At 58.3% G+C, this 17856-nt stretch overlaps 3 protein-coding genes and 1 long non-coding RNA gene across 9 annotated transcripts; 3 read left to right on the top strand and 1 right to left on the bottom strand.

The window, feature by feature from the left end:
* Positions 1-282: 282 nt before the first annotated feature.
* Positions 283-6631, top strand: GPC2 (glypican 2). Of its 3 annotated transcripts, XM_082645447.1 has the most exons (11): positions 283-473; positions 1135-1293; positions 1616-1938; positions 2764-2844; positions 3578-3740; positions 3987-4117; positions 4328-4477; positions 4567-4706; positions 4803-4978; positions 5767-6043; positions 6505-6631. In XM_082645447.1, exons 1-10 carry the CDS (start codon positions 308-310, stop codon positions 6012-6014), a joined length of 1737 nt encoding a protein of 578 aa, XP_082501573.1. In that variant the 5' UTR covers positions 283-307; the 3' UTR covers positions 6015-6043; positions 6505-6631. The 3 variants fall into 3 exon arrangements, with proteins under 3 accessions (XP_082501573.1, XP_082501574.1, XP_082501575.1); XM_082645448.1 differs by lacking the exons at positions 4567-4706; positions 4803-4978; XM_082645449.1 differs by lacking the exons at positions 4567-4706; positions 4803-4978 and having other exon boundaries at positions 5767-6631.
* Positions 6632-6715: 84 nt separating this feature from the next.
* LOC309817285 lies at positions 6716-16372 on the bottom strand. Of its 2 annotated transcripts, none has more exons than XR_014296109.1 (3): positions 16277-16372; positions 13956-14035; positions 6716-7001 (listed from the first exon to the last, which is right to left on the bottom strand). It is a non-coding gene; the product is annotated as an uncharacterized lncRNA (long non-coding RNA). The 2 variants fall into 2 exon arrangements; XR_014296110.1 differs by lacking the exon at positions 16277-16372 and adding an exon at positions 14760-14836.
* On the top strand, positions 7170-12955 carry GAL3ST4 (galactose-3-O-sulfotransferase 4). 2 transcript variants are annotated; one of them, XM_082645452.1, is made up of 4 exons: positions 7170-7295; positions 8424-8736; positions 8918-9362; positions 11511-12955. In XM_082645452.1, the coding sequence occupies exons 2-4, from the start codon at positions 8639-8641 to the stop codon at positions 12531-12533; spliced, it is 1566 nt and encodes a 521-aa protein (XP_082501578.1). In that variant the 5' UTR covers positions 7170-7295; positions 8424-8638; the 3' UTR covers positions 12534-12955. The 2 variants fall into 2 exon arrangements, with proteins under 2 accessions (XP_082501578.1, XP_082501579.1); XM_082645453.1 differs by having other exon boundaries at positions 7171-7295; positions 8918-9221.
* Positions 13100-17842, top strand: TRAPPC14 (trafficking protein particle complex subunit 14). 2 transcript variants are annotated; one of them, XM_082645450.1, is made up of 11 exons: positions 13100-13819; positions 14032-14127; positions 14237-14366; positions 14533-14619; positions 14769-14889; positions 14995-15142; positions 15273-15355; positions 15462-15625; positions 16165-16319; positions 16551-16744; positions 16862-17829. In XM_082645450.1, exons 1-11 carry the CDS (start codon positions 13412-13414, stop codon positions 17013-17015), a joined length of 1740 nt encoding a protein of 579 aa, XP_082501576.1. In that variant the 5' UTR covers positions 13100-13411; the 3' UTR covers positions 17016-17829. The 2 variants fall into 2 exon arrangements, with proteins under 2 accessions (XP_082501576.1, XP_082501577.1); XM_082645451.1 differs by lacking the exon at positions 14533-14619 and having other exon boundaries at positions 16862-17842.
* The last annotated feature ends 14 nt before the right edge of the window (positions 17843-17856 follow it).

The following is a 17856-nucleotide window of genomic DNA, read 5'->3' as shown; positions in this document are numbered from 1 at the left end:
CCCGCCCCGCTGCCGAGCTTCCCCAGTACATTGGCTTAATTTCTCCCTTGACCCCGCCCCTGAGGCCGGCTCCTTACCATCATTGGCCGGGCCCCGCCCCGGGCCCCGCCTCCTGTCCGGCTCCCGCTCCCATTGTCTCGGCAGATGCCGCCTAGTCCGGCGATCGTGCTCCGTGTTCAGTTTTCGGAGGTCGCGCTCTTTCTCTGGCCGGCGGGGCGATCCCGCGGCAGAGAACAGGCTTCCTGAGTTCGGGCGGCTCTTCTTTCCTCCTTAGGACCCACTTTGCCCTCCCAAGGTGGCAGCAGCTATGTACGCGCTGCGATCTCTTCTGCTTCTGCTGTTGCCTCTGTGTCCCGGTCCTGGTCCTGGACCCGGTATCGAGGCAAAGGTCACCCGGAGTTGCACTGAGACCCGGCAGATCCTGGGGGCCCGGGGATATAGCTTAAGCCTACTCCCTCCCGCCCTGATCTCAGGTGAGGAGAAAGAGGAAGACTAGAGAATTGGGGGCGAGGGAGGGGGCGGGGGCCGGTCCCCCATCTCACAATAACTCTCTTCCCTTTCAGAGTGGCCGTTATAATAATCTTTTCGTCTCATAGTAATAATGTCTCTTCTCCTCCGGAACTTCTTTACCAGGATCACAATAACACTCCTGTTCACATAATAGCTCTCTACTCCACCCCCCACCCCAGGAATCCCTTTCTAGTAATTAGCACCCACCTCTGTGTTTCTTTATTCACAGCCCAATTTGTTCCCCTCGCTATTTCCATGAGCCCCTTCTATGACAATACTTTCTTTCTTACCAGGTAATCCCACCCCTCCAAACCCCATTCTTCCCATTGAATCCATCCTGTAAGTCCTTAGAGGCCTGGGGTGTGCGATGTTAGGCAGGCTACCTAGGACCCTCTGATCACTAAATCGGCCCATCCTTATTTGATCCTATGGCTAGTGGCAGTGGACTTGGGATGGGTGAGGGGACAATAAGAAGGGGGTAGAGCCAGGTGGGAATGAGGTGGCAGACAATAGAAAAGAAACCAGACAGTTCAAAGAGAACGGATGGCCCCCAGAGATCAGCAGGAGGAGGAAGGAATTTCACAACACGACTTCCCACCATTCCTTCGTGTCTCCTCTGTCCAGGTGAGCACCTCCGGATCTGTCCCCAGGAGTACACTTGCTGTTCCAGTGAGATAGAGCAGAAGCTGACCTGGGAGACTGAGGCCACCTTCCGAGGCCTGGTGGAAGAGAGCGGCTCCTTCTTGGTTCACACACTGGCTGCCCGGCACAGAAGGTTTGATGGTGAGGACCTGGCGTCCCCAAACCTGGCCTCACACCTCCTCTCTGTGCTCATGACCCAAGCAAGCATCCCGTCCCTGCTCCTGACTCTATCCCTAAGGCACTCTGGCCCTGGCTTAGCACCCACATACCCACCCTAGGCTCTCTCAAGGTCCTGCCCTCCACCCCCAGCCCCAATTTGCCCAGACCTCTAAGAGTTGCTTAATTTCTGACTCACTTTTCTTTTCTCTCCCCATGCCCATCTCTTCCTGCCTCTGCCCTTTCACTTTTCCATCCTTCTCTGGCCTTACCCCACCTCACACCCCTTTCTCTGCACTTGCCACAGAGGTTTTTCAGGAGATGCTCTCATCAGCCGAGCACTCCCTGTCCCTGCTCTTCCACCGCTCCTTCGGCCGCCTGTATGCCCAGCACACCCCCTTGTTCAGTGGCCTGTTCTCTCGGCTACGGGACTACTATGAGAGGTCCAGTGAGGGGTTAGATGATGCCTTGGTGGATTTCTGGGCTCAGCTCCTGGAGAAAATGTTCCCCCTGCTGCACCCACAGTACATCTTCTCCCCTGACTACCTGTTCTGCCTCACGCGCCTGGCCTCTTCTGCTGATGACTCTCTGAAGCCTTTTGGGGACTCACCCCGCCGCCTCCGCCTGCAGGTGAGGGGCCCCAAGGCCTGAGCTTCAGCCACCTTTGACCTAGTGACCTCTGAAGTATGTACTACTCACCTCCAGCCCAATGACCCCCTTTCCATGCCCCAGTCACCCCTGACCTGGTGATCCCTCTATCCTGCATGGCAGTCATGTCTGACCTGGTGACCCCTATCTTGAGCCCCAGTCACCTCTGCCTGACCCAGTGCTCCTTGGTCTCCTTTAATTGGATGGCCCCCCTTTCTGTGTCCTAGTTTACGCAAGTTGCTGACCCACTCACCTGCTCTTGCCTTCCCCCACCCCACCTTTCTGCCAACTCCTCCCTAATCCCAATACCTTGGCTTCCTCTGGTTCAACTAACTGTGAATTAGACACTTAATATTTAAGAAGGATTTTCATTTATAGTCTCTCATTTAATTATCATCATAACTCTAGGAAGTAGATATCAGCATTCCTATTTTACAGATGAGGAAACTGAACTTCCCAGAGGTTAAGGTCTCACAGCCAATAAGTGGTAGAGCTATGTTTCACACCCAGGTCTCCTGGCTTCGGGTTCAGTGTTTGTTCTGATACAAGACCCTCTATCTCCAAGCCCTGTAAAATGTAATCCCTCCACCTCTTCCCAAGCCCAGTTCCCCTTGGTCCTTCTAGACTGTGATTCCTTTGATCCTCTTGAACCTGCCTCCCGGGACCACCTGACACTCCTAACCACCCCAAGATAACCCTACAAACCTCATCCCCCCTGCTCATCCCCTTGGTGCAGTCTCTTGGTCCCAGTGTTGACTGACCCTCAACAGTCCTGTGGTTTTTCTCACCTTCTTTCCCCTCCCCCAGGTAACCCGGGCCCTGGTGGCTGCCCGGGCCTTTATCCAGGGCCTGCAGACCGGAAGAGATGTGGTCAGCGAAACGCTTAAGGTTAGAGGGAGCCTGAGTATGGGCAGGGCCCAGGGAGGGAGACAAGAAGTAGGAGAGGTCCCATGAAGAAGAGTCCGGTGCCAGCTGGCAGGAGAGGCCTGGGGCCTTCCCATATCAGCCTTGAAGCCTTGGCATCCCAGGGTAAATCAGGAAGGCTGGAGTCTCCCTTGTGTCATGACCCATGATCTCCTCCCACCTCTGACCCCCTGATGACTCTTACCCCCTGCCAGCCTCTAGGGGCCTGCTCATCTCCATAGCATCTCTGAGATTGGAGTACTGGCCCTCCTGGTTTTCTCCAGGACCACTCAGTGGCTCCCTCTTCCCTGCTACTGGAGGCCAGGTTCCTGGCTTGGCCTTCAAGGCCCTCTCTCGACTGCTCATTCTCTCCCTGACCTCCCAGCCTTACTTCCTGCATCCTCATTCTCCTCTCTCCCCAACCACGATGGGTTCACTCTTGTCCTTGAACCTTTTCTCAGATCCCTCACTACCCCATCTCTCCCAAGAAGCAGCATCTGCAACCTGGCCCCTAGGAGCCTCCCTCCTCTGATCTGTGGCAGTCCTGGGGTCACTCCTCCTGCCACACGGGGTCATCAGTCCTAGATGTTCATATCCAGCTCTACACTGAGAGCCTGGGAAAGGTGGGGTGGGGTATTTGACTTCTTTCTCTGCCCAGCACCAGGCTTAGCTGAGGGCAGCCAAGCGTGGATGACACAGGCCTGCTCTCTGCTCCCAGATGCCGCTGTCTGAAGGCTGCAAACGGGCTGTGATGCGTCTGACAGGCTGCCCCCTTTGTCGGGGGGTCCCCTCGCTGCCACCCTGCCGGGGCTTCTGCCTCAACGTGGCCCACGGCTGTATCGGCAGCCAGGGACTGGATCCTGACTGGGGGACCTATCTGGGTGAGGGGATTCAGGAAAGCCTGGGAGCGCTGTCTGTGTGGGGGTGGGCAGGGTGGACCAGGGAGGGAGTGTTAAGCGCTTCTGAGGGGAGAGGATGAGGAGCGGCTCTTCTCATGTCAGTTTCCCCCATCTAAGACCTGCTGCTTCCCTCCAAGGCCGGGGTCAGGATTTGCGGGAACATCCTACTTCAGTATCTCCCTGGATGTCCCCTCATTTCACCCTTTCTCTTTCTTTCCCTCTTTCAAGATGGTCTCCTGTTCCTGGCCGAGAAGATCCAGGGCCCCTTTTCCTTTGAGCTAGCAGCACAGTCCATCGGGGTGAAGATCGCTGAGGGTTTGATGCATCTGCAGGAAAACAGCGTGCGGCTGTCAGCCCAGGTACAGGGGCCACGAGAAGAGTGGGAGGTGGCGGGAGGACCGGAGAGAGAAGGGTGGAGGGGGAGGCCCCGGGCTGGGGGTACAGTGCGGGGTGTCAGGGAGACACTGTAGGGCCTCTGGATAAACTGGGGTGTCGGGGGCGATTGGAGTATTGGAGTGTGGTTTCTACCGCGGGACGACTGTCTGTGGGGTCTCTCCCTGGTGCTGCAGGTGTTCCAGGAATGCGGAAGCCCCCAACCGGCGCCGGCCCGCGCCCGCCGTGCCCCAGCCCCCCGGGAGGAGGTGGGCCGGCTCTGGGCGGCGGCGGCGGCGGAGGAGGAGCGGCCCACGACGGCTGCGGGCGCCAGCCTGCCCCGGCTGGTGAGTGGCGGGCGGCAGGCTGGGGCGCAGGCTCGGCGGGGGTCAGGGGGCGCGCGCACCAGCTCCTCCCGGGCTCTCTTTGCGTCCAGGTGTGGGAGCTCCGCGAGCGGCTGGGCCGGGTGAGGGGCTTCTGGGCCGGGCTGCCCCTGACAGTGTGCGGGGACCCCCGCGTGGCTGCGGACCTCTCCCAGGAGGCGGCGCCCTGCTGGACCGGAGCTGGGCGGGGCCGGTGAGAGCCGGGCGGCGGCGGCGGCGGCGGCGGGCGGGCGAGGCGGACTCCGTGGGCAGGGCGGGGCGGGAGCCTCCGGGGCTGCTCTGCTCGCAGGTACTTGTCGCCCGTGGTCGGGGGTCCCCAGGCCGGGCAGATCGACAACCCAGAGCTGGATGCGGAAGCCTCGAGCCCCGACCTCCAGACGCGGAGGCGGCGGCTGCAGCTCCGGGCGGCCACGACCAGGATGAAGGCGGCCGCCCTGGGACGCGACCTGGAGCTGGAGGACTGGGGTGAGGCCCCGGGCCGCAGCGAGGGCCTCGCTCCGCCCGGCTTTCCGCGATTGGACCCGGGCCAACCCGCAGCCCCGCCCCCTGCTTTCTGTAGTCCCTCCCCTGGCGTCTCTCCGTTACCATCAATTCATTGACTCACACGTATTACACGCACGTATTGAGCGCTTTACTCAAAGGTAGGGGGTAGAGCACCAACGACAGGGTCTCTATCCATGAGTTCATGGTTCCCTGGGGGAGACACCAAAACACTCTTACAGAACGGTGGGAAGCTCCTAAGAGTGGGCAATGTATTGGGGGAGACTGGGGAGGGCGGGCAATCCCGGGAGGTGGGGAACTGGGGTGCGGGCGCCATGGGGCTGGCTCCCCAAAGTAGAATTTGCCAGGGAAGCAAGGCACTGACATCCATTTTTTTTTCTCTCTCCCACTGTCTGTCTCTGTCTCTCTTTGTCTCTCCTTCCCCCCTTCCCGTCTGCTCGCTGCTTCTGTGTACGTCTGTTTTCTCTTTTCCTGTTTATCCTCTCTCCATCTGTCTCTCCTTTTTGTCTGTCTCGTTGTCTCTTCCTGTCTCTCGTTGCCTTCTCTCATTCTCATGTGTCTGATCTCTCTCCTCACCTTCCTGTCATTCGCTTTCTCCCTCTTCTCGCCCTGCCTGCTCCTCCACCCCTCCACCTTTCACTGTTTTTATCTCGAGTTCTCTTCCTCGCTGCCTGTGGCTCTTTCTCTCTCCCTGTCTCCCGCTACCTCTCTTTCCCATCCCTGTCTGTTTCCGATCCTCCCCATCCCTGCAGAGGACGCTAGCGGCTCTGGAGAGGGACAGCACTATGCAGATGACTGGATGGCTGGGGCAGCAGCTGTGGCCCCCCCGGCCCGGCCTCCTCGCCCTCCTCGAAGGGATGGTGCTGGGGGCAAAGGAGGAGGTGTCATTATCCGCCACAGCCAAGACAGGAGCAGGACTGGAGGGACGTCTGTCAGTTTTCACACCCAACCCCTCCTCATCCTCTTCCTCTCAGCCCTGGCCCTGCTTGGACCTCGATAACTGGGGAGGGGTGCCCTGGCATCAGAAGGGTTCGTGGCCCGTCCGCTCCTCCCCCTCTGCTGGGTCTGGGGAGGAGTCGAAGGGGGCTGCAGAGAGGGTAGAGAAGGGACTTTTTGGGTGAATGGCTGGGGCCCCAAATCCAGATTTCCATTGGTGGGTTGGGTTGGGGGTGGGTGTTCACAATATTTATTTTTTCATTTGGTATCTGGGGAGGAGGGGCTGGGGGTATTTATTTAGGAAGGAGGTGTGGTCTCTCTAACCCAGCCTCTACGGTTGGGCTGGTGGTGAGCCCCAACAGAGAAAAAGGGAGGAGTTTTAGAGTTGCCGGGGGAGGGGTTTGAAGGAAGTTGAAGGTGGGGATGGGTGGGGGCACCCAGTCTCAGAAACAGACAAAGCTGGTGCTTGTGGGGTGCAGGGCAGGGGACTAGGATGTCAGGATCTATGGGTCTAGTTTCTATCAAGTTTTTTCAGTATCACTTTCTTAAACTAGAAAAAAGAAAGAAGAAAACATATCTCATGGCCTCTGCCATCCGCCACATCCTTCACAAGCTTCCCTATTTCACGTTTCAGTGTTCGACTCGATGTTTATTCTATAAATAAATGGCTAATTTATTGGACCCTATGTGTGACTTTCTGTACCTTTAGCCCAGAGCCTCTGTGACCAGCAGTTCATTTCTACCTGCTTATCTTGGAACCTGTCCCCTGGGATTGAGTTTGGGCAAGCTGCCCACCCTCTGGGTCTGAGCACCTTCATCTACAAAATGGGGAGAGTTGCAGGGAGGGGACTGCAAAACTCTTTTGGACCCAAGCTACCGTTAATATTACCACACCACTGACCCTGCCTTCAGGGTCAGGGCCCCAGTTCTCTGTGTCAGCCTCTGGCTACCGTGTCATGTCCTTGACAATGTCTGCTTTCAACTCTTGTCTGTTATTCTTTCTTCTTTCCTTCTTTTGATCGCCTGAATGAGTCTTTTGTTCTGCAGAAAGCTGAAAGAAAAAGTATAATTGATTCCTAAGTGCCAAAGGAGGGTAGAACTGGTGTCTTCCAATGGCAGGCTGGGTGCCCTGAAGGAGAGGGAAAGGTGCTGGGCGGGAGAGACCCAGAGACGCGATCAAAGCCGAATCAGCTGCAGAGACTGGCGGGACAAAGGGAGGGAGGGGGAGGAGCCTGGGCGCTGAGAAAGTTTAGGGGGAAAGTTGAGCCGAGCGAGAAACCGGGCGGTGGCTGGAGCAGGCGGGAGGGCCAGACCCCGATTTCCCTGCTGCTCCTCAGGTGGCCTGGTGAGTGGGCATGTGAAGCCGAGGCCTCGGCCGGTGGAGGGACTCTAGAGTTTATGGGAGGAGACTTGGGGGGTTTCATAGAGAGAACCCCAGAGGGAGCCGACCCAGGGCTGGCAACAGACTGAGCAGTCACCGATTCCAGTCACGGGCTGGAATCGGGGGTAATAGGAGGAGACAGGGATGGATGGAAGGAATAGAAGAAATCTGGACACAGGAAGGAGTCCAGTGCGGGGCTGGATCCTGGACGCTGGGTTAGGGGAGGAAATTGGGGGATGATGCCAGAGGGGGCGGGTCTCTAGGTGGCCGGTGTGGGTTCTCTGCCTGGGGTCGCTCCGGGCTCGTCCTCAAAGGGGGCCGTCGGGGCTTGGTGGAGGGGCTGCGGGTTGGAATTGAAGGGGCAGGTGTGGACTCCCAGTAGACTAGGAAGCTGGGGCCTGGGAAGGAATTCTGAAGCTCGGCATTCGGGTTTTGTCTCTTTGTGTCGCAGAGTCTCTCTCCAGCCCCACCCTCTCAATCCCCTCTGGGTGCACTGCTGGGGTTGGAAAGTGGGAATAGGGGTGTGTGGGATCTGGGATCTGGGCTTCCTAAACAACCCTACACCCACCACCCCCCAGGCCCTCTCACACACTGGGCTCTGCCTGGCGCCGAGAGGGAAAGCATACCTGAGCTTAGATGAGCTGGTCGGCCCTTATTCTTTACAAAGTTGCTCCTGTGCTTTCACCTCCCTGGGTTCCTAAGCTGGTGCCCTGTCTGGCCCTCATTCCCTCCTTATGGCTTCTCCTCTCAGCCTCAGAATGGGGCTCTTCAGCCCGGCTTGTCACAGAGGGGCAGAGGAGGTGGTCAGGGGCCTGGTGATGTCCGTTTCACTGGTATGAGCGGACCGGTCTGATCTTTCGCCCCTTCCCTTCCAAATCCCTGGGGCTCAGTGAGGAGCCGTCAGTGGGGGTTGGAGGGAGCTGCAGGCTGGCAGCAGAGAAGCAGTCGTGGGGCACCTAGAAGATCTGGGTGTAGAGAGGGCTCCCCCCTCCGCTGCCCCCCTGCCCGGAATGAGGTCTCAGCTGCAGCAGCAGGAGAGAAGGCTCTACCTGCTCCTTAGACTCTCCTTCTTCCCCCTTATTTCCCTTCTAGACGCTGACAGAGGCAAAAATCTGCTAACTCAGGGGGCAGACTCAACCGGGGCTGCGAGCAGACCTGGGGAATGAACCCCCAAACTCGAACCGGCGCCTTCCACGGCTGCACGGCTATCTCAGGCTGTCTCTGCCTCTGTGCCTGGCCCTTGCCCTGTCCCTCTCTAGCGTCACCCTTCCCCGTGCCACACGGGCCCTCTGTCTCCTACCAGGACCATGCGCCTCTGGGGGCCTCGGAGCCTGGGGGTGGCTCTGGGAGTCTTCATGACCATCGGATTTGCCCTCCAGCTCTGGGGGGGTCCCTTCCAGAGGAGGTGAGTTCCCATCTTGTCCCAATGCCCCACAGATGCCCCCCCACTTGCTCCTCCCCGTCCCACCTGGGGCTGTGACTCTTGGGGACTCAGAGGACGCTCCACACCCTCGTCCTTGCTCCACAAGACACTCATCCACCTGCTGCTGAGGGACAGGACACTTCCCCTTCCGTCTCTCCCCCAGGCTACCTGGGCTGCAACTCCGACAGTCCTGGGCCTCAACCCCGGGACCAGCTGTCCCATCCTGCCTGCCAAGGCAGCGACTCGTGTTCCTGAAGACGCATAAATCCGGGAGCAGCTCTGTGCTCAGTCTACTTCACCGCTACGGGGACCGACATGGGCTGCGCTTCGCCCTCCCCACCCGCTACCAGTTTGGCTACCCAAAGCTTTTCCAGGCCTCTCGGGTCAAAGGCTACCGCCCTCAGGGTGGAGGCACCCAGCCCCCCTTCCACATCCTCTGTCATCACATGAGGTTCAACCTGAAAGAGGTGAGGAGTGTCGAGGGGGTGGACAGGACTGGCGAGAGATGGGCTCATGCCTGTAGCCAAGACCACCAGGGGAGGAGACCCCAGGCCTGGAGGCTCCCCAGGCATCCCCTCACCCAAGAGTTGGGCATGGGGGCCACAAAGGTGAGTCCTGCTGCCCCCTCCTCAGCTGTCCCTCCCTCAGAATTTTCTGGCAGCTGAAGTTCTGCCCTCTCCCATCTAGAGTTTACTGCATTCTCTCTCCTTGACCAATTTATCCTGCTGGCATCAGTGTCCCGCCAACTCTGACCCCAACCCGCCAACCCTCCCTCCAGTTACCTGGCCCTTCCTGGCCCCTTCCACTGGCACTACCAGGGCCCTGCGCAGTCACTGCCTTCTGTCCCGACTGCATCTCACTCCCCTCACCACGTCTGCCAGATTTTGAGGATCAGCTACATGCCAAGCCCCAGTCCCGGCCCCACCCCCAACCCCCGGAGCCTCAGTTCTCAAGGGGGAGATGAGTGCACGCATTCACAGGTTATCCGTACAGACAGACACACACACACACACACACACACACGAACCTCTTGGAGGAAGAAAATCAATGGACAAATGAACACGTACAGGGAAAGAGCAAACTTTCACTGAATACTTCTTGGGTGCTGGGTAGTCATCTTACCATCATCCTGCCAGGAAGGCATTATAAGTGTCTCCACTACACAAATGAGGAGGTTGAATCTCAGAGAGGCTAAGTGACAGGCCTCTGTTAACGGAAAGCCACAGAGCTAGCATTTGAACCCAGGCCCAGCTGCTCCAAAGTCAAAGCGCCTTCTGTGGGCTGTGTGCATGTGTACGTGTGTTTGTATTTGGAACTGTGGGGAGAATATTCATCCAAAGAGGTGGGGCTTTCTGGAGAGGTGGGTTTTATAGGAAAGGGTGGACATGACTTTGTAGTAAGGAAAATATCAGGTGTTCTTAGAGGAAAATATCAGGTGTTCTTAGAGCAAAACATCTTAAAGATATGGTGGCATTGGTGTGTGTACGTGTGTAGGTGGTAGAACTTCAGTGGTGGCTGCAAAGGCAGTCCTGTTGGAGCTGGAGCTGGAGAAGGCAGCTGAGCAGCATGAATGTGATCTAATGGGAAGCAAGGGGGCACTGCTGGGAGTGAGGCGAGGACAGCAATCACTGAGGCAGGTTCCTCTGGAGTTTAGGATGATCATCACCACCTCTCACTACCTCCCATGTTCCCCACACTTCCACATCTTTCAAGGTAAGTGTTAACCCAGATTTACTGATGGAGGCTCTGAGAAGGCTCTGAGAAGTTCGATAACCTGCCCAAAGTTACACGGTTGGTAAATGGCTGAATTGGGATTTTATTCTAGGTCCATCTGATGCCACAGACTGTTCTCTGCACTGTTCCCCTATGCCTTCAAAAAGACATACAGCTCACAGGCTCGCCCTGCAGGCATGCCCACATCGGCAGGGCAGACTGGAAGACTTGTCAGGGAGTCAGGTTCAATGACAGAGGTCACGTTCAGAGGCGGAAACCCTTCAAGGAGCCCCAGAGCTGGGTTCTGGCATGGATCTGCCTGCAGGACCACGCTAGGGTGTGGCTCAGCTCAATTCCCACCTTCCTTCTTGCCGAGAAGTGGGATCACACATCCCAGGCCTCTGAGCAGGACCGTACCGAGTGGCCATGGCTCCCCAGTGCCCATTCCAGGACCGTCTCTTGCTCTGCAAGATGCCAAGGAGCCCCAGGAGTGCCCTGTCCTCCGGCCACCCTGGGCTTGGCCTGCCCTGACGCCTATACCTGAGACAGCGTTACGACTGCTCTGACTCCTTCCTATTTGCTGCCAGTGATCCCCCTGAGAAGGCCTGAGGCCAGCTCCTTTCTTGGAGTTGTGACAAAGAGTCCCAGAGTAGGCACTTAGGTTTTTGTTGGAGAAGTGAACACAAAGCTTGATTGCTAGAAGTGTTACTGACCAAGGCAGACAGAAAGGCCCAAGGGAGTTAATGTTCTCCAGGAGCTTCCCATGTTCCAGGTTCCTTCCTACCCTTATCTCATGTAACCTCCATAATCACTTGGGAAGGAAGGTATGATGGATCCCCATTTTGCAGATAAGCAAATCGAGTCTCAGAGATGTTAAGTGCCCTACCCAAGATCTATGTAGCTGGTGAAGGAAGCTGGGGGTTCCCAGCAGAGCTGTCAGAAGGAGGTTGGAGGAGGCTGGGGGATCAGTGGGCACTGGGTTTGCTCTTAGTTTCTTCCTGGCCTAGTTCTCTCTCCCTATGTCTGTTTCCTCTTCTCTGCAGGTACTTCAGGTCATGCCTTCTGACAGCTTCTTCTTTTCCATTGTCCGAGACCCAGCAGCTCTGGCCCGCTCTGCCTTCTCCTACTATAAATCCACATCATCGGCTTTCCGCAAATCACCATCCTTGGCTGCCTTCTTGGACAATCCCCGAGCCTTCTACCAGCCCCGAGCCCGTGGGGACCACTATGCACGCAACTTGCTATGGTTTGACTTTGGCCTCCCCTTTCCCCCAGAGATGAGGACCAAGAGAGGGAATCCTCATCCCCCCAGAGACCCCAACCTGCCACACCTGCCTTCTGGTGTTGGCCCGCGAGCCCCCACCTTGGATCCCAATGCTCTCTTCCATCCCATTCCCACTGTTGCTGATGGTCACAGCCAGACATCCAGCTCTGCCTCTTTAGATTTGGGGTCTTCATCCTTCATCCAGTGGAATCTGGCCTGGCTGGACTCTGTCTTTGACCTGGTCTTGGTGGCCGAGTACTTTGACGAGTCATTGGTCCTGCTAGCAGATGCCCTGTGCTGGGGTCTAGATGATGTGGTGGGCTTCATGCACAACGCTCAGGCTGGAGGTGGGCAGGGTGGAAGTGCTGTCGGCGATGGTGGACTGACTGCTGAGGACAGGCAGCTGTCTGCACGGGCCCGAGCCTGGAACAACCTGGACTGGGCTCTCTATGTTCACTTCAACCGCAGCCTGTGGGCCCGGATAAAGCAATACGGCCAGAGCCGGCTGGACAGTGCTGTGGCGGAGCTCCGGGCTCGCCGAGAGGCCCTGGCTAAACACTGTCTGGTGGGGGGTGAGGCTTTAGACCCCAAGTACATCACGGACCGGCGGTTCCGCCCTTTCCAGTTTGGGTCAGGTAAGGTTTTGGGTTACGTGCTTCGGAGTGGCCTGAGCCTCCAAGACCAGGAGGAGTGTGAGCGCCTGGCTACCCCTGAGCTACAGTACAAGGACAAGCTAGATGCCAAGCAGTTCCCCCCAACAGTCTCTGTGCCCCTCAAGACTTCAAGGCTACCCTCCCCCTAGGCATCAGACCACTAAGTCTTAGGCTGAAAAGCAGATGAGCCACAGGGGCACAGTGATGAGTGTGAGGCAGCCACATGCCCTTTCTGCTTCCCCCAGAGACCATGTCTGCTCCCCAAAGGAAAAGTGGAACTTTGCACGGATGTGGGCCCCACGTCCTCCAGCCTGTGCCAAGGAATCCTAGTCCTAGAAGCATCCTCCCCCCATCTTGCCCCTTTCCCTTTCCAGCACCTTGCGCCCCCCCACCCAGGTCCAAACAGCACTCTCAAAGACCCCTGGAGGAGCAAACCATGGAGTACGGAAGAGATTGTTTGGGACACAAGGGATAGGAATAATGCGTCCATCTCTCTATGAAATATTTGTTACTGGGCTATACTCATTTCACTATGAAATGTTTGTTGAATGAATAAATAATTTGAAACTTTGACCTGCTCTGTATAGGGCGGAAGGGAAGGGGATGGAGCATCTTCCTGGGAGAAACGGGGTTGGAGGGGGTTCTCTTCATAGTACTCCTCTAAGAAGGGGTCTGTCTGCAGTCTCACCTAAACCCTTCGTGCAGCAGGTTAACCACACGCACACACCGCTCCTCTTGTCCAAAATCCGGTCGCCCACAAATTCCGGCGCCTCCGAGGCCACGCCCCTTCCCTTCCGCTTCCGGTGTCTCTCCAGTCATTCGGCCCAGCACCCCGGTTCCGGCCCCACGGGGTCTCGGTTCCGGGCTCGTTGCCCCGGTTCCCGGCCCCGGCTGGTCTGTCGGGCCGGTCCGGCCGCGCGCAGCACCGGTCGGGGCTCGGGGCTCGCCGGACCCACCCCAGCGGCCCCCTCGCCCTCCGCCGGCCACGGCCCACTTCGCTCCCCGGCCCGCGCCACCCTCGCCGCCCATGGAGTCCCAGTGCGACTACTCGATGTACTTCCCGGCCGTGCCGCTGCCGCCACGCGCGGAGCTGGCTGGGGACCCGGGCCGGTACCGGGCGCTGCCCCGGCGCAACCACCTCTACCTGGGGGAGACTGTCCGCTTCCTGCTGGTGCTGCGCTGCCGGGGCGGCGTGGGGTCCGGCGCCGGAGGCGGCCCGGGCTTGGGCTCCCGAGGGGCCTGGGCAGAACTGGCGACCGCCCTGGCCGCCCTGGCCTCAGTCAGCGCCGGAGGGGCGCCCGTGGGCGGTGGCTCCGGCGACCAGGATTCCGAACCCCCGGGGGGCGGGGACCCTGGTGGTGGGGGGTTGTTTCGAGGCTGCAGCCCCCTCCTCACCCACGGCCCGGGCCCTGCTACCTCAGGGGGAGCGACCACGGTGAGGAGCTCGGGGCGACACGGCACAGGGCGGAGGGGCGGTCTGCTGGGCTCCAAAGACGGGAGGGGAGAGGGACGCTGGAGGGAAGCGGGAGGCCGATGACGGGTGAGGAGAGGGGAGGGCGAGAACCACGTACCGCAGATCTTAAAGGGAACGCTGGCGCTGCGAGCGGCCTCGACTCTTCTGACCTCTTCACCCTTTTCACAACCCAGCTGCCTGTGGAGGAACCAATTGTGTCCACAGATGAGGTTATCTTCCCACTCACCGTTTCACTGGATAGACTGCCCCCAGGGACACCTAAGGCCAAGGTAAGGCTGGCACGGGGTGGAGCTGTTGTCCTAATTCAGACGCCCTTTCTGAGGCTGGCTGGCTGTGTGTCTCTCCTCTCGACTGTGGTCCCGTGTCCCCTGTGCTCAGATTGTAGTGACCGTGTGGAAGCGGGAGGTTGAGGCACCAGAGGTCAGAGATCAAGGCTACCTGCGCTTGCTGCAGACCCGATCTCCTGGGGAGACCTTCCGGGGCGAGCAGAGCGCTTTCAAGGCCCAAGGTGGGGAGGAGAATGCAGAGAGGAAATGCTGGAGTCTGGAGTTTGGGGGACAGTGGAGGGGTGATACTGGCAAGTGCCCAAGCTGGAGAGAAGAGCAAGATTAGAACTGTGGGTTGGAATGAGGCTCACCCAGCCCATCATCTCTTGCCTCTGCCCTCTCCTGCAGTGAGCACCCTGCTGACTCTGCTGCCCCCTCCAGTTCTGAAATGTCGCCAGTTCACTGTGGCTGGAAAACACTTGACCGTGCTCAAGGGTGAGCAGACTGGCGGCTCAGGTCTTGGGCAGCAGCAAGGGCACTGACTGGGTGTCAGTTACTCTGGTGGGGATAGATCCATTTTAGGGGGGAAAAGGTGGGGTCCAAGGGGTCCAGATACTCTGAGCTGAGCTGGTTACCTCCGACAGTGCTGAACAGCTCCTCCCAGGAGGAAATTTCCATCTGGGATATCCGCATTCTCCCAAACTTCAATGCCAGTTATCTGCCTGTCATGCCCGATGGCTCTGTGCTGCTGGTGGACAATGTCTGGTGAGGTCCTGGGGAGGGGCAGGGCCGCACAGTGGTGGGGATGGGGGCAGGGCCGAGAGCTCTCGTGTGGAAAGATCCAGCTCTGGTCCCTTTCTTCTGAACTAGTCACCAATCTGGGGAAGTCTCCATGGGCTCCTTCTGCCGGCTCCCTGGTACCTCCGGCTGCTTCCCCTGCTTGCTTAGTGCTCTGGAGGAACACAACTTCCTATTCCAGCTCAGAGGGGGTGAGCAGCCCCCTCCAGGGGCCAAGGAGGTGAGTATAAGAGACTGGTGTGTTCAGGAGAAAGGGTGAGAAAATGCAGTGGGAGGAAGAGGCCAGGGGGTTGACTAAGGGGAGAGGGAACCTCTGATACATGTGATGTTTCCCTTCATCCCTCTGGCAGGGCCTAGAAGTTCCCCTGATCGCTGTGGTTCAGTGGTCCACGCCGAAGCTGCCCTTTACCCAGAGCATCTATACCCACTACCGGTGAGTTTGTGGGACACCCCACCCCGGCCCCGCCTGGGTACCACCCTGTTCATCTTTGTTTCAAAACACACACACCCTGCTTCCCTCTCTCTCTCACTGCTTCTAGCCTGCCCAGCATCCGCCTGGACCGCCCATGCTTTGTGATGACTGCTTCTTGTGAGTCCCCTGTTCGGACCTACGAGCGTTTCACTGTCACCTATACGCTGCTCAACAATCTCCAAGACTTCCTTGCTGTGAGGCTCGTGTGGACCCCGGAGCACGCCCAGGCTGGTAGGTGGCTGCCAGGCCTAACCTTGTCCCGAAGGAGGGGAGGGGAAGGGAAGCAGTCACAGAGATGGGTGACTGTGGCAGGCTGCTTCGGCTCTGAACCAGGGTGGTCTCCATGGTGTCACAATGGAGAGTTTAGAGAGGCCGCGGGGCAGAGTGATTTTAAGGGCCTTGACACTGGAGCTGGGCTCCCTGGTATGTTTGACTTGTACCTCTCCCACTTCTTAGCTGTGTGACCTTTGGTAGGTTACTTAACCTCTCTGAGCCTCAGATTTCACATCTCTCAAATGGAGAAAATAATACCTCGTGGGGCTGTTACAGCGACTTAGTGAGTTAATATTATGTGAAGTGGTTAGAATAGATCTCAGTACACAGTAAGTATTAGCTACCGTCATTTATAAAATTCAGCAAACAATAGCATATACTCAGTTTACTCCACAGAGTGGCTCTGAGGATCAATCAAGACTGTGCTCGTGAATGCCCTCTGCAAACTGAGGAACACCATACAGATGTGTTTCCCAGCCCCCGTTTCTGCCCCCCAGGAAAGCAGCTGTGTGAGGAGGAGCGCCGGGCCATGCAGGCAGCCCTGGACTCCATCGTCTGCCACACACCCCTCAACAACCTCGGCTTTTCCCGGAAGGGCAGCGCGCTCACCTTCAGTGTCGCCTTCCAGGCTCTGAGGACGGGGCTCTTCGAGGTGGGCTGGTGGGGGCCAGGCTGTGTGCTGGGTGAGGCAGAGCGTCAGGTAGAAGGAGTCAGGGCCTCTGGCTTCTGTGGCTGAAGCATAATGGGCGGTGCTACAAAGCCGCGCGGAGGGAAGGTGGAATTTAGATCCGACTTCGGCCTGTCAAGTGGGGAAGATGACCTGAAAGGAGGTCGGGGGCCTGGAAGCCGAGCTGGGTGGCTGATCCATGTCTCCCTACCCCAGCTGAGCCAGCACATGAAACTGAAGCTGCAGTTCACCGCCAGCGTGTCCCACCCTCCGCCCGAGGCCCGGCCTCTCTCTCGCAAGAGCAGCCCCAGCAGCCCTGCCGTCCGGGACTTGGTCGAGAGGCACCAGGCGAGCCTGGGCCGCTCTCAGTCCTTCTCCCACCAACAGCCCTCCCGCAGCCACCTCATGAGGTACGGAACCGCGGAGAGGGGAGGGGTGCCAGCGGACTTGGTAGAGGCCAGAGTTGGAGAGGGAGCAGGGAGGGGCCCTGGGTCCAACCAGAGCTCATAGCCTCTGCCTTCCCCCAGGTCGGGCAGCGTGATGGAGCGCAGGGCCATCACGCCCCCCGTGGCCTCGCCTGTCGGCCGCCCCCTCTACCTGCCCCCGGACAAGGCTGTGCTCTCTCTGGACAAGATCGCCAAGCGCGAGTGCAAGGTCCTGGTGGTGGAGCCCGTCAAGTAGCGCTGTCCGGCTCTCCTCCCTCTCACACTCCTGGAAATCAACAGCCCCCGCAGAGCGGTGCTCCCTCCAGGCTGTGCCTCCCCTGGGATGCCTCCCACCGAGGGTGAGGAGGCCCTGCAGGGCCGCCTGTCTGTGTCTGCTGATGAAGGACGAGGGAAGAAGCTGTGAATCAGACAGGGATGGCTGCGGCGTGAAGCCAACAGTATTTCCCGGACCTCCTGGGGGGGGCTGGCCCCACCCCTCGGCCAAGGCAAGGGCTCCAGGAGCTCCCTTGCCCCCTGCCTTGCACCCTGGTTCTAAGTTTACAAAGTGTTTTCCTCGTTCCTTAAGTTGTCTCCCCTGCCTCTGACATTCCCTCCCTCCCTCCCTCCCACCCGCAGGGCTGAGATCAGAGGGTGGTGATGGTAAAGGGACCCGACAATGACATGACCCTCCTGTCTCAGGTCAGGGGAGAGAGCTCGGCCTCCCCTCGCCCTCATGTTTACGTTTGCAGTCTGAAGCACTTTATGTGGGGTTTTTTGGTTTTGGGGGGGGTTTTTTTTGGTTTGTCTGTTCCTGTAACTTATTCTCCAACTACTGCTTCCAACTGAAATAAGACTATTAAATACCTGTTCAGGAGGAGAAGAATGACTGTTCTGTGTGTGTTGGTGGCAGGAGCAGAGACCCGGGGGCTCAGAAAGATTCCCTTCAGCATGTACACCAAATAGCTCCCCTCAGCTCCCTTCCCCCCATTTTTTTTCTTCTGAGTCCCACTTTTAGATGTCTAGATGTGGCCTTGCTCCACTCCTCTGGGCTGAGGCCCTAGAAGCTGGAAGACACATGGGGTGTGACCCTCCTCCCC

The sequence above is a fragment of the Mesoplodon mirus genome (genome assembly GCF_964341445.2).
Source record: "Mesoplodon mirus genome assembly, chromosome: 15".
NCBI lineage: Eukaryota > Metazoa > Chordata > Mammalia > Artiodactyla > Ziphiidae > Mesoplodon > Mesoplodon mirus.
The sequence above is the reverse complement of the archived record's forward strand: the minus strand, read 5'-3'. Positions and strand labels throughout refer to the sequence as shown.

Excerpts from the sequence above, each read along its gene's own strand:
- GPC2 (XM_082645447.1), top strand. The coding sequence starts at position 308 with ATGTACGCGCTGCGATCTCTTCTGCTTCTGCTGTTGCCTCTGTGTCCC. Across the intron at positions 1,294-1,615 it reads CCGGCACAGAAGGTTTGATG|AGGTTTTTCAGGAGATGCTC; the intron begins GTGAGGACCTGG and ends CACTTGCCACAG. Across the intron at positions 1,939-2,763 it reads CCCGCCGCCTCCGCCTGCAG|GTAACCCGGGCCCTGGTGGC; the intron begins GTGAGGGGCCCC and ends CCCCTCCCCCAG.
- GAL3ST4 (XM_082645452.1), top strand. The coding sequence starts at position 8,639 with ATGCGCCTCTGGGGGCCTCGGAGCCTGGGGGTGGCTCTGGGAGTCTTC. Across the intron at positions 8,737-8,917 it reads GGGGGTCCCTTCCAGAGGAG|GCTACCTGGGCTGCAACTCC; the intron begins GTGAGTTCCCAT and ends TCTCTCCCCCAG. Across the intron at positions 9,363-11,510 it reads TGGGCATGGGGGCCACAAAG|GTACTTCAGGTCATGCCTTC; the intron begins GTGAGTCCTGCT and ends TCTTCTCTGCAG.
- TRAPPC14 (XM_082645450.1), top strand. The coding sequence starts at position 13,412 with ATGGAGTCCCAGTGCGACTACTCGATGTACTTCCCGGCCGTGCCGCTG. Across the intron at positions 14,128-14,236 it reads CAGGGACACCTAAGGCCAAG|ATTGTAGTGACCGTGTGGAA; the intron begins GTAAGGCTGGCA and ends CCCTGTGCTCAG. Across the intron at positions 14,367-14,532 it reads GAGCGCTTTCAAGGCCCAAG|TGAGCACCCTGCTGACTCTG; the intron begins GTGGGGAGGAGA and ends CCTCTCCTGCAG.